Source organism: Pipra filicauda, unplaced genomic scaffold, assembly GCF_003945595.2.
Source record: "Pipra filicauda isolate LSUMZ 115617 unplaced genomic scaffold, ASM394559v2 scaffold42_size3861933_pilon, whole genome shotgun sequence".
NCBI lineage: Eukaryota > Metazoa > Chordata > Aves > Passeriformes > Pipridae > Pipra > Pipra filicauda.
In genome coordinates, this window is record NW_024104565.1 from 1,835,314 (window position 1) to 1,852,739 (window position 17,426).

Below are 17,426 nucleotides of genomic sequence, written 5' to 3' on the forward strand. Positions count from 1 at the left end.
TCTTGGGCAGCATTCAGTTGAAAGCCTTTGCCTCAAGAGTTCTACCAGAGCTCCTGTGCTCTGTCTCAGGCTGCTAGGCTTGTCAGCAGCAGCGAGGGGGAGCCAAGGTCAACCCCCCTGCACTCCTTCTCCATCCCGGTCCAGCTTCAGGACGTCTTTGAGCTTCTCAGCTCCTCTCTTTCTGGTGCTGCAGCACTCCAAGGCTCCTCTCCTTAATAGGAGTCCATCTCCCTCCTTTCTCAGAGGTCTCAGAGGGCTATGGGGTCTTATTCTAGTTCTTACCCCAGCTTCTTCTCTCCCTGCTGCTCTCTCGGCTCTCTCTCTCTTCATTAGAGATCTCTGCGTCTGCTTGCCTGGTTGCAAGCCGCCTCTGCTGCGTTCTTATCTTTTTGGCTCTCTGCCATTGCTTCTGGACGCTGCTTCTGCCGCTGCTGTCTCTGCTCACTCACAGTGGAGAAAACTTTCTTAGCTCTCAGCTGCAGGCACCTAGCCCAGCTTTATGCTGTTCCAGGTCCCCGCAGGCCCCCACTGGGGGGCCAAAGCTCCCCAGGGGGCTCCTGCCCTCTGCTCCTCGTGGCCTCAGAACATGGCTACCACTTCTACAACAAACTACAACTAACCTTCTCTTCCGTTTGCTTGTGATATGTTTACATTTCACAGAAGTGCCATTGGACAAAACTTCAAAACTTCCAGGGGTCACCACCCCCTGGGGTTTTACCACTTTCTTAGCTTCAGGGGGAAAACCTGGTTCAAACCACTACACTAGCCTACAGTAGATGTGGCAATTAGCACGAGGCCCAAAAGACCACATTTTAAATACAGCCTTCTAGGGAAGACACACTGTCCATCTGGTTAAGGTATTATTTCCCATCACTGAAATTTGTTTGGAGGTTTAATTAAATATCTAATTCTCCTTCACCATCTTACCATAGCAGCAAGAAAAGCAGTCTTTTCTCACTGTGCCCACTGTGCTCCTATTACTGAAATCCATTACACCAGCACACAGCCAGCAGCAGGACAAAAGGTTTGGTTTTGTTCTTCCAGGCAGGACAACAGTGAGATCCCACACAAAGCACAAGCCAGCTAGTACAGCCATGGTGCGAGAAAGCTGCTCAGCTTTCCAGTCACTTCACACAACAGCAGGCTTTGTTGCTGTGCTGCTGCAAGTGGAATAAACCTTCATGGATTCTGCGTACGACAGGCAAGAATGAACACCTCCAAGCAGAGAGCAGCAGACAGCAAGCACGGTACAGGAGTTATAATAACGTGTTATAGTTGCCACAGTATTCCCAGGGACTGTTCTTTCCAGGAGGGGAGATGGTGACAGTTGCTGTTGTGCAGACCACAAGCCTGAGGCCTATTACTTCCCGGGTAATAGCAAACTACACGGTTGGACTGAAATAAACAAAAAAGTTTGCATTTTACCAGAAAGCCTGGGCATCATCAGCTGGATGGAGAGCAAGACAAAGTTAGCAAAATAACAGATTGCCTTGGCAGCTTCTGCAATAACACTTACATTGGTCTCAATACCATGTGCTATCATTTAATAACTTTCATGCCATTTGATTTTAAATAAGTGATACTGAACTACTGAGCTGGAGCACACCTGGACACTAGCAGAAAATACTGTGGCAAGACACCCTTGTTGACACGCTTGGGGTGCTTTTCCCCTTCTCTCCAGGCAGTTCCCAGTCATTGCCTCCTTCTGACACCACTTCTGTAGCCCCTTCCCAGATGCTCCCAAGGTTGGAGCTCTCCCTCTAATGACAAGGCAGCACTCAGAGCAGGCGGTGCTTGTAGCCCATCTTCACAGCTGCACTGCTAACACTGCTTTCATGGCTTCTCGTGCTACGGAGTTATACAGTGTTTATACTGGAGTAGAAGTGCAACGTTCTGTGGGGAAACTGTCACTATTTGAGGTCTGTCAGATCTGTTTTTCCTGTCCCAAATACTGAAATGTGTTTATCCACATATCTGGGAGCATGCTCAATCCACCTAGTCTTACCAGCATGCTTAGACAGGTAAGTAGAGAATACTGACTGCTGAGATCACATACCCCTGTGGATATTGCTTCTCTGTGTATCAGGAGAGGTCATTATAATTTGTTTTGTCAGTGTATTTTAATGTTGATCAAGATACATATTTCACTTAGACTGCTTTTTGTGTTTTCCTCTGTTTTGCCCTTCAGACCACCTTAAGGGTAAAAACTACTTCAGAGTAACAAACAATACCTAGGTTTGATCCATATTTAGAAGTAAGGGCTTTTTTCTGTGATATGGGTTGCTCGCTGCCCACTTTTGCAGGGGATCCTAGCCTGAGCATCCCTTAATCATTCCATAGCACTGTGGGATTATAGCAGGGGCAGTTCCAAGAGCACATTTGCAAAACAAAAAGGGTGAAATAGGTCAGTGTGATGCTCCATTTGCTTTTCAAATCCCAGATAAACATAAGAGTTTCAATCCCAAGCTGCACAGAGCAAGTCAGAGGCCCAAACCAATAGCAATGCAAACATGCCATCCCAAAACAAAGAGAGAGCCTTTCTAGTAAGCCCCAACAGAATCCACAGTCATGCATCACTGAGGTCTGTGCTGGCTGCTTTCATGAGCATCGGGAATTGGGATTTTTTGGTTTCTAATGGCAATAGCTAAAGAGTAACAGCAGAGGGAAAACGTGGAAAAGATTCAGAGAGTGATGACAAACATAAAAACCAGATGGAGGCAATAAACACACAGTAATTACTATGAAAGAAAAAAGCCCATTAAACAATTGGCCTGAGCTCAGTAAGAGGGAAACATGCTGTAAACAGGGAATATTTAAAGTGGGGGGGAAGGGGTAAAGCACGTAGAAGTAATCTTGCTATAAGTTTTTCAATAGTTATTTAAGTCAGAAGGTGAACTGCACTCTGCACTGGAGTCTTGAAACACAAAGAGAAGTCTGGAAGGACTGGATCAGCACAAGAAGCAACTTCAAAAACAAGTTTTTAAAGATACCTGCTAAAATTTTAATTTTTGCAGTTGTAAGGCTCCTGGCTGACAGTTATAAACCACTCATAAATCAACAAAAACTGTATTTTGAGCAGGCAGAAAGGTTCAGTGAAGGACTGAGTCACAGTTTGCTTGGCCAATAGAAATGTATAATCCTGTTCTAGGGGGCAGAGCAAGAAACTTTCACATAGTTCTTCACAACTAAATGCACTAATGCACTAAAGACATGCATTAAAGGTACCTACACTTGAAAGAAATAACTGGACAACACATATACAGAGGGGGCAGGGAATTTGAATGGGTGCAGGACTGGAAAGGACTTGAAAGCAGGCAGCACAAAGGAAGTTTGGGCCTATAGGCTAATTCTATGCACAAGAGGTAACTTTCCTGATGCTGCCTCTATATCCAGACGAGATGAGCTTCTCTAGAGCTCTAGTCAGAGCAGTAGCCTAGGCAGATGCTCTGAATCACCCATTCCCTAACCAGAAGCCTTTGAGAGTGTCCTGCTAATCCATAAGACACCTGCAATAAAAGTTACTGATTAGTCTCAGATGCCCCTTCTCCATTATGAGCTGAAAAAGGATTTGGCAGAACATGGTAAACAAGAAACTTAACCCATTCCTACTAAAGACACATAAGATGGAAACAGAAGCTTAAACATGGCTAAAAAAAAGACTTCAGCTTCCCAGTAGCATCAGGGAATGTTTTCAAGAGTATCATCAGGTAATTTGCCCAGAAGCATATGATGAAAATGGCTGAACTACAAAGAAACGTTAGAAGATCGAAGTGAGATCTCAGAGAAACTCTGTTTACAGTCTTTATGAAAACAGTCTGTTGTTGCTAAAACAGTTTTGCTAAAAGGCATGGGATTAAATGTCTCAAATTTTCAAGTTTGGTGTGATGAGACACAAAGTGAGTTATTTTCATTTTTCCTTCCTGAAGCTTTCAGGCAATTTTCAATGGGCAGCTGGATCTTCTCCATACATATTTCAGCATTAACTATGGCCATTCAATTCATAATTTAAAGAAATACAATTTTAGTTCCTGAGCACATTCTGCTGAGCATCTCATTAACACCCTGCCAGAAGCATGAGAACAATAAGAGCCTTTCATAGGAAAGCTCAGAGCACATCAGCTGCATGATGAATTTGTGCTGTGTAAAAAAACTACCACCTGAAAAAGAAAGCAGCCCTGTATGTCAAGGATGAACTGTGGGAGGCAAACAGGTCAGGCAGAGGAAAGTTTACAGCACCTCTGCCTGTGTAAGGCCAAGTTTTAGTCCACGCTGATTTCCTCAGACCTGGCTGAAGCACAGAAACCCAAACCTTGCCACCAGGGGGGCTCTGAGCACACAAGCACATATTGTTTACAGTAAAGGCAAAGAGGGATTATGATATCTAGAGTGTCTCTGCACTTCCCACAACTGGTCTGCAACCTTTCACAATTATAAGCAGATGGACAAAAACTCAAATAGTGCCAACAAAGGCAAAGTGTACAAACCCACAAAATCATCTTAAACCCCATGCTTGAATCCATCTATTGTACACCACAGCATTTAAACTCTAATTTACATCCTGAAATGCAAAAGACCAATTTCAGACCTCATCATCTCCTGCATCCCCCTGTGCACATGATGCCTTTCAGGCAACACTTCCCTTCCGTGGCTTTTCTTTTTGTTTGGTTCTGCGTAATGTGCTGAACCTCACCATTCACCTTTTTTTCTGAGCCAGGACCACCCCTCATTCACTTCAGCAGTATACCTCTTCTTAGGACATTGCCTGGGACAAGGATCAAGGGTTCCATAAAGGTGATTAGAATTACTGATCTTTTGAACTGCATCATAATAGGATCAAATTCAGCTAAATAGAACCAGAGATATAAATCATGAGCTTGGTTTGCATTACTTGCATCATGTCAAAATCAAGAAGGAATTGAGATCATGTCCTCTTTCTGTGAACTCCATTTAAATCAAAAGCAGCACATCCTAGGGCACATTGAGAAAAAGGAAGAAAACACTGCTACTGTTAGAATGTGTCAACACCCTTCTTCCTGGCAGGAAGGAGAGTACTAGTTCAGAATTTTCCTCTGGGCATTTTACTTTACCTCTTTGTGCTGACGGTCAATTCCATAGTCCCACCATACTCAAAAACCCTGGAGCTTGTCACTCTGTCACAAAAACACTGTACTCATGGAGAGAACTGCTGCCAGCTGGAAGCTCCAGAGCCTACCACGTAGAGGCCCCCTGGATGCCCGTTTCAAACTTGCTAACTACAAAACATTTCAGGAACCATCCAGGTGGCCTCCATCAGCAGTGCTGGTGCACACGTGCTGTGTGCTAGTTTCCCTCCAGAAAAAAATCATCTAATGAGCTCTATGCCCTCAAGCTAGCTGACCACTTTGAATGGAAATAGTGAATAAGCAGATCATTCCTGCTGTGTAAACAGAAAGCATCCATACAGCACACTAAACTTCTCTGTGGAGCACCCACAAATGTTGGTGCATTTTGAAGAGACAGGTAGTGGCTCTTGGTTCCGCTGCTCAAAATCTTGTGGTCTTCTACTGTCTAGATCCTGGAAACAACCGGACAAGTAACTTGGTGGTTCAGCCAATCTGTTCTCCCAAGCTGTTCTAGCTTAGAGGTGATAGTAATAGCCCAGAGATCATTCTCTCTGAGGTAGCTGGATTCAGCTATGGAGAGCAGGCAGAACTGCGCACAGGAAGAGCCTGCTCCCCAAAACACATAGATGTGAACAAAATAAATTCCAAACAGACATGTAAAACTCCACTTACATTCCATATATTATTAACAGGCTTTGTAACTGCTACAATACATTAACTGACTTAAAATGGACACATAGTTCCGGTCAATTAGTAAACTAGTATTTTTATACCTAGTTGCTTTCTTTTTCGACTTGTGAAGTCCTGCTGAAAGTTACAAAATCAACCACAAAACCAGGCAGACACCTAGATACAGCTTCCTCTCAATTTGTTTTATTTGGCAAAGTAGCAATTCAGACAGTTCACACAGCACTTATTCAAGCTCTTCAAATCTTCTGCATTTCAACTTGTCCTCGTCTCCAAGTTTTTACTTCAGAACCATTGCTCCATCATGGAGGAGTTTCCATTTTCCAATTCCTAAATGCTACTCCTGGATACTTCCTTTCTGTCCGAGTACCTTGATACATCCCTTGATATAAATCCTCAGTGGAATGGGTGCACTACTCCCAACAGCCTTGGTCCCTGAAGCCTTACACCTCTTGAAGTGGTTCTCCCCAAAAAAGTTGTCATCGGGTCTCAGTTTTAACACCACTTCCAAGTCAGGCTAGCTTATTACACTGTGTCCAGAGACAGGAGTTTGGATACAGTTGAGCTCATATCTTTCATTTAACTGATTAAATTAGTGAGAAGATGTAAATAAAGCTGAACTCAAATTGAAAGATACAGTGACCAGAAGGTTGAACGTTAGCATGCATCAGTTAAGATATTTCACTTCAACACCAAGAACTAGATTCACAGTTGATTGTGGGTTAGTACAAATTTGTCAGACGCAAGTGGGTTTTTCTGGATTGTATTTTCTAGAATACACGCTATATTAATTTCTTTTTAAGATTAATCTTGTGTATGTGCTCCCAGGCTGCAGTCAGATCAGGAGGTGGTACTCTAACTTCCAAATACCTAAATTAAGTCATACATATCTTTTACAGAGGAATAGGATGGGGCTGACCCTCAAAAGGAAGGTTATTTAAAATGTTACTTTTTCATATTCAGAGTCCTTTGAATTTTAACCTTTATGCTTCCAGGGATTAATCTCAGCACAAATTATTGCTCTTCCACCATAAAAAGTTTTTTTTTTTCATTAATCACTATGGGTTGCTTTTATGCAAGTTATTTTATTCTTTAATGTTTCTACCAAAAAAAAAAATGATAACATGCTGTTTTATTTCTGGTTGCTCAAATCCGAGCAAGATGACTGAAGACACGCTTTCCCCCTTTCCCAAAGCAGCCCACCTTACTGTACTGCTTCATGATTTGCTGTTGGCATTTTACAATACCAAAACAGAAAGAAAAGTTTTATAGCCTTCCAACTATTCTTTTATATGAAAACTGAACAAGTGCATCTATCTGTATGTAGGAGTCCATGATTCTTTCTGCATGTATGATGTTTTCCTTGTATAACAATTTAGGATTCACTTTCTAAAAAGTCAGAATTTTTCCTGGGTGCCCACAGTTAGAAAAATGAGAATATTGATACAGCAAATGGCTTTGACAAAAGCAACTTTCTTTTAGAACCAAACGGGATTTTGTTTTTTAATAAAGAACAAAAGGCAATCCATATTTCAGTAGTCTACTACATACTGATCCTAGTCTTCCACACAAGCACACAACTCCCCTTTTGCTTTTAACATCAGTTGGCAAAGCAGCATTGCATAAACTGTTCAGTGATTGGGACACAGCTTATATCATATTTATGGATTTAAATATATGTGTATCATACCAGCAGTGAGCTATAAACCAAAAGAGAATTTAAAGATTCCATTAATTAATTTTAGAAGGAAAGGGAAAACCATGCCTGTTATATCCAACTTGAACAGGAACATTTGATAAGAGCGGCCACCCACCTCTGATGTCTTGAAGTTTAATATATACAAATGCCTGGTTTTAAGGTAAAAAAGCAGCTGATTGTATCTACTACATGCTAGTCTATGACATCATGTCAAAAGCTTAAAAAGGAAGTTCATCTCCTTTTAGTAGCATCTAGCAGACATCAGAACACAGAAAACCTGGTATTACCTACATAGTGTTGTAAGGTGCACAGAAGCAGTTTTACCAAGGGACACAGGAGCCGAGAGAAGTGAGTGTTCAAGTACCCCCATCAAAATTAGAGTTCGCAAGCTATAGGTCTTTATCTGCAGTTTTGCAGAAATTCACTTTGAACAGATGAAAGTGAAATAAAGGCATGTTAAATAAAACAGTGCCCACATAAAACTTTCCACCATTTCTTTATCAGATTTGCCTTGAGCATCTAAAAAAATAAAACAAACACCACGCTTTTCCATGCTGATAACAACAGTATAACGAAGTCCAAAACAAGCTGCAATGCTGTTGGTTTTCAAAAAGCTTTTAGAACTGGAGATGAGCAGTCCACTGTAACACTATGTTTGGGTCAAGATGATGTAGCTTTTACAATTCATCCCTGTAGAAAGAAAACACATGGAGTTATGTTTCTCCTCCCTTTGGAAATCATATTTGAAAAGTTTTGATATTGAATCAGATTACATTTAAGCGCTCATGCACATCAGCAAAACTTCAGAAATCTCTTCAAGCATTTAAGAAAAAAAAAAACAAACACCAAAGGAAAGGCAACAGCAATCCCATATCATCTATACCATCTCATTCTATTATGTGATTTACTGTGAAATATGTGTCCCTCTATTTTACATTTAATGGATCACTTGCTTTAATGAACATCCCCCCCACACTGCACAGCTAGTTACACAGCTACCTGTCATCCAAATTCTGCTGGCTACACACTGGCAAGAAACTGAGCCAACTTACTAGACAGAGTACTGGCAAAAACCATCCTCTGTAGCTGCCAAAAAGGCAAGTTTAGCTTCAGCTATAGTCTCTCAAGAAAGCTAAGAACACATTCTTGCATCCACATAATGCAGTTTGTACCACTTAACTTTATTTATTTCACAGAGGAGCTTGATTACCTCCTGAAGGAGCTATGATAAATCAGGAGTAGGTTATGGAAAGGGTGGGGGTAGGGCAGGATGCAAGGGGGGGGGGGGTGTACGTGGTTGTATGTGTGTGTGTTAAAAGGAGATTCAGTTAGGAGAAAGGAGGCATCAGGAAGTCTCTCTAAATCACTGCAAGGAATCTAGAAAATGCAGGCATTTGTTCCTGCAGGACATTTCAAACACACTGGAACAGGAAACCCATAGAACCCATATTCTAACTGTAAAGTTATCATATAGTAGTGATTTGTTTAAGTATTCCTAAAGCACGAATTTTAATGCAAAATATCTACCAAATTTCAAAGCTGTGCACTGTCCTGCTAAGAAAATTGGAAAACTCAAATAGAAGTGTTTGCCTTTTTTTTTCCACAAGGCACAAGCAATCTATAAATTCACAATGAGCTTGCTGCAATTTTTTCTTTTAGTAGATGCATCACTCTCATTAGCCAAAGCAAACAGTGTCTGAGTTAGAAAAAACTTCACTAATTGATTGCTGGCTCAATACACCGGAGTATTTCCAGCTATCATGCAAACTAACACACAAAAATATAGTTCTACATGCACAAAAACAAAACTTTTAAATTACAAAGGTATTATTATCCTTCAGGAATCATAGAGCATGGAATGACAGCATGCAAAACATTTTAAAAGCAACTGAAAAGCCTGTAGAAACTAGTGCCTAAATGACTAGTTTTCTATCTAATGCAGTTGGGATGCAAACCTTGTGATTTGTGAGGGATAAATATTTGCATTCTTTGCACTTTGTACGGCCTCCTAATAGTAAGGTACTAATCATACAGCTTCAAAGTGTTGCAGTAATTACAGACAGCAGAAAAATGCAGAAGGGGGAAGAACACATCTTGGCAGGGGTAAAGAAAAATCTGTTTATAGCCATAGGTTTGGAAGCTCTCCATATTTCCCTATCTCACAGAATGGGTATTTGTTTACTTTAAACAGATAAAAATAAACAAACATCTGATACGCAGTTTAAAATGCAGCGCCAGTGAATTCAGGACAAGTGTTTCATTCATCCTTAATGCTTCCAGGAGCTGCATCATCAGTTAATATTCACAACTTCAAAAAGCATATGTAAGTAATGACTACTGCTATTGCTGGTTTAGTCTCATATGCCTAATTGTGGGTGTGATTTTCATCCTGATTCCTACCACATACTCTCACAGCTTTATGAAAGCCTGGCCTTTTACTGTGACAAGCAATTCTTAATCCTTCAAACCCAAGCTAGATCCTCAAGAAACTGTAAGCCTAAGAAAAATTCTGTATTTACTCTGAAACTATTAAACATGGTCATTTTACCCAGCCACAGACGTTGGCAAGGTTTTTGCATAATGCTGCTAACTCACTTAATGTATCCAAAATGTGGGTTTCTTTTTTATTTTACAAAATGGTATTTCCACTTAAAATACATAATTATTATATAAATATATAATTTAAAATAAACTATTCTTACATGCCAATGTTTTAATTGTTGGTATTTTGCATTGTTTTACCATATTCCTGGCCACTACATCCTAGATGTGACTTTCAAAATAAAGATTTTCATATTCTGTTTATTAGAACATTTACTGTATTAACGGGATCAGGTTCCCTCAAGAGATTTTTCATTTGCTCTTCTCTGCTCATTAATCTAACAACAGTATGCCAGCCCAAAACAATCTACATATTAAAATTATACAGCATTTATTTTCTACTGCTAAGAGAAGCTGAGCTTGTATGTGCATTATCAGATTATATATATTAAAAAGTTTCAGAAAAGTCTCAGATCACCGAGTAGGTAACAGTTGCCAGCTTTCTACCTAAAGTGAACAGCTTGCAGATACAAATACAAAATGCAAACCAGCATCAGCTAACCTGAACTTCAGTTGTATGGATCAGAAGCTGCCAAGCTGTGAAATCCACCAGCTTTCCACTAGTGGTAAGAATCAGGATACAGGCCTATCCTCCCAGCGGTAAATTATAAAAAACTTAAAAGGAGACTCAAAAGATGACTGCTATTTCCCTGTTATTCCCCTCTAGTTGTCCTCTAGAGCCATAGGAAAGATCTACTAACTAATTTGTATTTTCCCCCTTTTAATGGCCATGACTATTTGCTGTGATTCTTACACAACTTGCGTAACTGCCCTCCACCTTCATATATGCACTTCTTCCAATCTGCTTACTAGTTCCTGCTTAGCAAGCAATGTATATATTTAGGGTTTAAGTCACCACAGCAGGCCTTCTCAGGCCCTTGGAATTCTAGAAAGAAAACCACTCATCTCTCAACTGTGGCATCAAAGCAACTTCATAAGCTCAAGTAAAAGCAAATTTCAGAAGTCATTAGCTCAAAATTACTATTCTAGAAATAAATTTAAGAAAATTTTTAAAATTTTGGCTAACTAGGAGGGAAAACATATACATGTATATTCCACACTTCCTATGATGAGTATCCAACAACAAACTAAGAAACATTCTCAGAAAAATCTAATAGGTAGCATTTCAGGTAAATACCAGTTTGTAATGAAAAAAAAAAATCACAAATCTTATCAACAATAAATTTGGGATACAAGTCAGTCATGTAACTTTGCAATCCTTCACCACCTCTTTAACGGAAGGCAAATTAAATGTTTGAACAAGCATTTGTAAATTTATTTGAAGTCTGTATCTCACTCTTTTAGATCCACTTCAATTTTCTTGTCATTAGGCAGCATGACTTTCCCTTTTCGATACATCATTCATCTATGAAAAACATGCTGCCACTACCGATACTGAAATTCAGAGTGCAGCCTAACAGGAATTAGAAATACAGTACATACCCACTGTTTCAGCAGCCAATTATTTCTCCCTTTATAACTTTAAAGGCAACTAGATGCAATATTTAGACTTGTAGCATTTTAATCTGGAAAGGTTCTACTATAAAAATATTTATTATTCACTATGATAAATCATAAAATTGAGAGAGTCGGTTTAAATGATAAAGGAATTTTCTCTGCAATCTACTGTATCAGTTATAGCACATGCATTTTTGTGTAACTGTATTTGGTTTGCATGGCCAGGTTTTGGTAGTGGGGCGGCTACTGGGGTGGCTTCTGTGAGAAGCTGCCAGAAGCTTCCCCCATGTCCAACAGAGGCAACACCAGTCAACTCCAGGATGGAGCCACCCTGGGCCAAGGCCAAGCCAATCAGGAATGACAGTAACGCCTCTGCAGTAACATTTTTAAGAAGGAAAAAAAAGTTGTTGGGCCAATCACAGTTGGTAGCCAGAGAAGAGCAGAGTGAGAACATGTGAACAACTCTGCGGACACCAAGGTCAGTGCAGAAGGAGGAGGAGGAGGAGGTGCTCCAAGTGCCAGAGCTGAGGTTCCCCTGGAGCCCTTGGTGGAGACTATGGCGAAGCAGCTGTGCCCCTGCAGCCCATGGGGATCCACTGGGGTGCAGAGATCCACCTGCATGGGGAACTCATGGAAAACCCATGCTGGAGCAGGCTCCTAACAGGACCTGCAGATCAGTGTAGAGAGGAATCCATGTTGGAGCAGGTTTGCCGGCAGGACTTGTGACCCTGTGGTGACCCACACTGGAGCAGCCTGTTCCTGAAGGACTGACCCCATGGAAAAGTGACCCACACTGGAGCAGTTCATGAAGAACTGTAACTCATGAGATGGATTCACACTGGAGAAGTTTGTGGAAAACTGTCTCTCGTGTGAGGGACCCCACACTGGAGCAGGGGAAGGACTCTTCTTCCTGAGAGCAGAGGAAACAACCTGTGATGAACTATCATAACCCCCATTTCCCTGTGCCACTGTGGGGGAGGAGGTAGAGCCCAGGAATGGGAGAGGGATGGGGGAAACATGTTTTTAAGATTTGTTTTACTTCTCATTATCCTGTTCTGATTTTGATTGGCAATAAATTCAGTTAACATCCCCAAGTCCAGTTTGTTTTGCCTGTGATGGTAATTGGTGAGTGATCTCTCCCTGTCCTTAACTCAGGAGCCTTCTGTTATATTTTCTCTCCCATGTCCAGTTGCAGAGGGGAATGATCAAGCAGCTTTGGTGAGCACCTGGCGTTCAGCCAGGGTCAAACCATCACAATAATACATTTTAAGTTTAACAAAAAATATTTTGTGCAGAGATTGTTTTTGCCAAAGTAAAATAGTCATTACTCTGCATAGCCTGAGGAATTCCATGCAAACAATACCTGCTAATTTCAAAGAAAATTGGAGACTAGTTCATCAGGGGCATTTGAAACACTGAATAAGAGTTTCTAATCAGAACCATATTTTAATATATCCTAATAAATACATTTTCTAAATGGGTGGTTAATCATGTTTTATGTACAAGTAAGTGGGATACAGTAACAGCCCCAGTGTAACCACTGCAGTTTTTGCTCAGAAAGGTTACACTGTCATAATAATTTTGTATTTTATCAGCAAATATGAATTTAGCATGACATTTATAAATAATTTCTACTAATGCAATATTTTAAGGTTAAAGTAGTTGTTAACTTTTTTAACAGCTGCCTGTCTGGAAATCAAACCCAAGACGAAACACAGACTCATTGCTAAGTGTTACTTAGATTGTTATTCTCTTATTTCTCTTTGTATCAGCAATAGTAGGGCCAGCAGGACAAGGTATACCCTGCAGGTATTTAAGGGATGAGTAGAAGTGGCCCTTAGGGACATGGTTTAGTGATGGACTTGGCAGTGCTGAGTTAACAGTTGACTCAATAACCTTAAAGGTCTTTTCCAACCTAAATGATTCTATGGTTCTATGACTCCTAAAATTGTCTTTCCATATAAGTAGTAAGCGAACTCTCTCAGAGAAGTAAAAACAGAGAGATCCTAATTTACACAAAAACTGTCAATAAGGCAGCCAAAAAGCCATGCAACACAAGAGACCTTTTCTCCTCCCTACTTACCAGTAAGAAAAAAAACAACCCAATTGATAAGTTTTACGTGAAAGGATAAACATCCTTATCAGTATAATCACATAACTGGGGATCTACTGCTGGATCTCTGGCACACTATGCATTGTTTTGTTTTGTACCAGAGATAGGGTTCCTGTGGATATTCTACTTCCAAGTGTCCAGGGAGTCACATGAGAGGATTCCCACTAATATTTGGAACTTAAAAATACTACTGCAACTGAACCTAAACTAGAAAACTGGACTAAATTTAAAGAAATTCAACATTATTCACAAAATAAGATTCTTTATTTAGCATGACAATATAAATGTATTGAAATCCAAAGAATCTTTTCCTTCCAGCTAGTCCAGATTTTCTTTTGCTAGAAGTTCCAGTTTTATGTAGTGAAGAATGATACAAAACATTTGAAGGCAGGTTTGACTTCAAACACCACTTACTGTTACACCACTTACAGTGTTGTGCTGCTTTGCAAAGAGCACCTTGCAGCCCCATTAAGGAACTGTACTAACTTCTCCAACATGTGAATGGCTAAGCAAAAATTTAAGCAGCTTCTTTCTTGCCAACTGGAAGGTCTGGTAGCCTAGGAAATTGCTGCTGGCCTACCAATTGTATTTTGTGAAGGGACACCAATTCTTAATGTGATGAAACAGTTACCTGGATTAGGAATGAAATCACATAATGTAAACTAAAAGAATGACAAACTAAACACACGGGATTGAGTTACTCTTAAAAAGATGATTGTTTAATGAATTTTAGATTAACAACAACTAGAGTCTCTCATACACTACAACTCTCTATTAACAGAAAGACTTATAGATGCTCTTTCAGATGAGTCTATAACGACCTCTGCTCACAGATCTTCAATTAAAAAAAAGTTAAACTGAAATCTAGGAAGAGCAGAAAAACACCTCTTTCATCTTTGATGCCAGCATAGATAACAAATATTGATTTGTAATTTGGAGTTTGCTTAGAAGCAGCTGGCTGACCACATACTTTGGACTCACCAATAAGGAAAAACAACAAAAAAGAAAGATGTGGCCTCCTGTAAGGTCAGAAGTGCACTGGCATCTACCCTAGAAAATGGAATGGGAATTTTCTTCAGATCACAAAAAGGACAATTACAGAAAAAACAAACATTGCAAGAAGTGGACTTCTGAGATTCTCTTTAACAGAGATTTCCAAGTCTGAACCAAATTTAAATGTACATAGCAAGAAACAGCCTCTCTGCCTCTGTAAATCAAGTTAACCCTTCAGGCTAAGCACTTTTATTTTCTGATAACACCAGTGTAAATTCTTAAATTAAAAATAAATAAAATCAAGAAGTATTTCAGGAAAGAACAGACACTGGTAAGCAAATCTGGGGAAAACTTAACTAGCAGACAAAATGGAATACCAAACTGCACAGAAAAGATGCAAAGACATTAGAATTCTAGTCCTTAATACAGTACACCACCTTCGCTAGTAGCAAATTATAACCATTGGCATTCTAGAAACCCTTCTTACAAATAGGGTTTGTTGAACACACTTTGCTGTTACCAAAAAAACCCATATAGTACCAATCTGGTACTATAACCAGACTGAGTGGAAATGCAGAAAAATCTATAAAACCTCTCTGAAAAAAGGAAGGCTTAAGAAGAATACTTCTCTTTTCTAGAGTAAGCAGAGCATGGATTCCAAACTTAAACGGAATCTACAACATTTGCCAGAGGAGGAAACTGACCACAAAGCAAAATTTCTAAAGCCTTGCAAGAGGCAGGAAACCCCTGAGTACCACACTGAGGGAAAACTGGCAATATTCGAGGCCAAAGTATTCAACTGCATAACAAAAAAAACCATCTGAATAGCAAGCACACTTCACAAGCTTTGAACTAAGTAGTAACTCATTGATGTTGTTCTTAAGAGTAATTTGTACATGGTGGCTATATAATATTCCAAGAAACACCAAAATGAGGTTTCCATAAGCAGCAGTATGCAAACTGCTTTATTTGTACTTTTTATGAATATTCTGATAGATTAGATGTTAAGTATTCAAGTATCCAAATAACAAGTTATACTCCATAATATTGAGGGAAAAAAGCCAAAAATCTAAATTTAGGAGTTATAAAGCTCAAGAGTTGTTTTCAGAGTTCAGTGCACATCTATGCCCTTCATTAATGCCGATAATACATTCACAAGCATTTTCTGCCAGGAAGCAAAACAGCACTGCTGCTTTGTTCATTCAGATACTAATGCCTACCACGGCTTAAGCTGACAGCTGTGTTACATCTATGTTACTGGTTGTTCAATTCAGCAAACTGGAAGGCTTACTACCTCTAGAAAGGCCTCAGAGTCTGCTGTGTTGCCAAACACAAATACATCCCCATCAGAGACATACGACATACTTCTAACAACATATCTGAGAAAATTTTCTGGACATTACTCAACTACCTTTACATTTTAGGGAAGAAAAGATTACCTCCTCCACTTTTTGATACTTGGGGGCTGAAGGAAAAGTGCTTGAGAAATTATCTATATTTTCCACAAAGGATTTTACAAAAACTTTTCTTCATTTGTAGCATTTCACAAAAATAAAAAATGAACACTCAATTACCACTAACGTACAGGACAAAACAATATTTATTAAGAAAACTTTTACACTTCACCCTAATTATTGGGCAACATAGTTATAAAAAGTTCATTAGAAGGGAAGTTTAACCTTAGAAAATACTGTATTTAAAACAACAAATAAAAATCTTCAACACACCAAAGACTAAAGAAAACACGTCCAAAAGACACAAAGTGCAACCCATGCAATATTTTTCTCCTGCTTTTAAATTAACTCAAACTTAGCACAACCTCCTTTTGTGATGTAATGCAGACTGAGTCACTTTTCATGGTATGGAGGAGCAGAAAGCAATGACAGCAGCAAAGACAGGCCTTGCAGTCTATCTGCTTAAAATTCACACCCTTTCACCTTGCATGTGTGTGGAAGAAGTAAGTGGAACAGAAAATCACTTCCACCTGGACCACTGCTTCTCTTTATCTGTTAAAGGCACATATATCACTCCCATCAGAGGCTTCATTTTGACACTGCCATCTTCTAGTTTGTCATACTGTTCGAGCATCTGGTTTCCCCCAGCAGGGCCAACTGGTAATATCAATCTTCCGCCAGGTTTTAACTGGTCTATAAGCTAGAACACAACACAGAAATTAGAATGTAACCAGCCACTTCAGAGAAGCTGGATCCAAAGTTTGTTACAGTAGATTAATAGCTTTGCCATTATGTATCTATCTACTTTTACGTAGTAGATAACTACTTCGATTAGGAAAAATAAAAAATGCACTGAAAATGAGAGTATCACAGCAACATGGTAAACAATTAGTATTACAGAAACATCCACAGTAACTTAATATAATTCTAAATGACAGTAAAATATTAATTTAATTAACTGGGTTGGTTGCGGGTTTATTTTTTATATAAGGGGGAAAAACATGTAAATCACAAATTATTTTTACAGGAGACTCAATCTTCTTTTAACTGCTTGTTTTAACTGTTCAGTAGTTATTGTGCATCAGTAGAGGCCCATTGTCTAAAATTTTGGGGGTAAGTGATCTCCCCTTAAGCCCTCAGAATAAGATTTGAGATTGGTGATTTTTTTTTAATTTCTCTTCCTGGAATAATTTTTAACTGTCTACAACACACTCACTACATCCAACAGCTCCTCTTTCAGTCTGTGAATGAAATTTTGAAACTAGTCTAAAATACATGAATATGAATAAGATAAGTGACAAGTAAACAGAGTGTGTCAG

At 39.5% G+C, this 17,426-nt stretch overlaps 1 protein-coding gene across 4 annotated transcripts in view; it reads right to left on the reverse strand.

The window, feature by feature from the left end:
- Nucleotides 1–5,953: 5,953 nt before the first annotated feature.
- Nucleotides 5,954–17,426, reverse strand: part of PCMT1 (protein-L-isoaspartate (D-aspartate) O-methyltransferase) — a 37,280-nt gene continuing 25,807 nt past the window's right edge. For 2 of the 4 annotated variants that reach the window (XM_027733829.1, XM_027733834.2), the window contains exons 7-8: nt 16,638–16,807; nt 5,954–8,178 (exon numbers count right to left, since the gene is read on the reverse strand). In XM_027733829.1, coding sequence (XP_027589630.1) covers nt 8,166–8,178; nt 16,638–16,807 — 183 coding nt within the window. In that variant the 3' untranslated portion in view covers nt 5,954–8,165. Of the gene's footprint in view, nt 8,179–16,590; nt 16,808–17,426 lie in introns of all 4 variants that reach the window. The other 2 variants (XM_027733830.1, XM_027733833.2) reach the window with 2 other exon arrangements.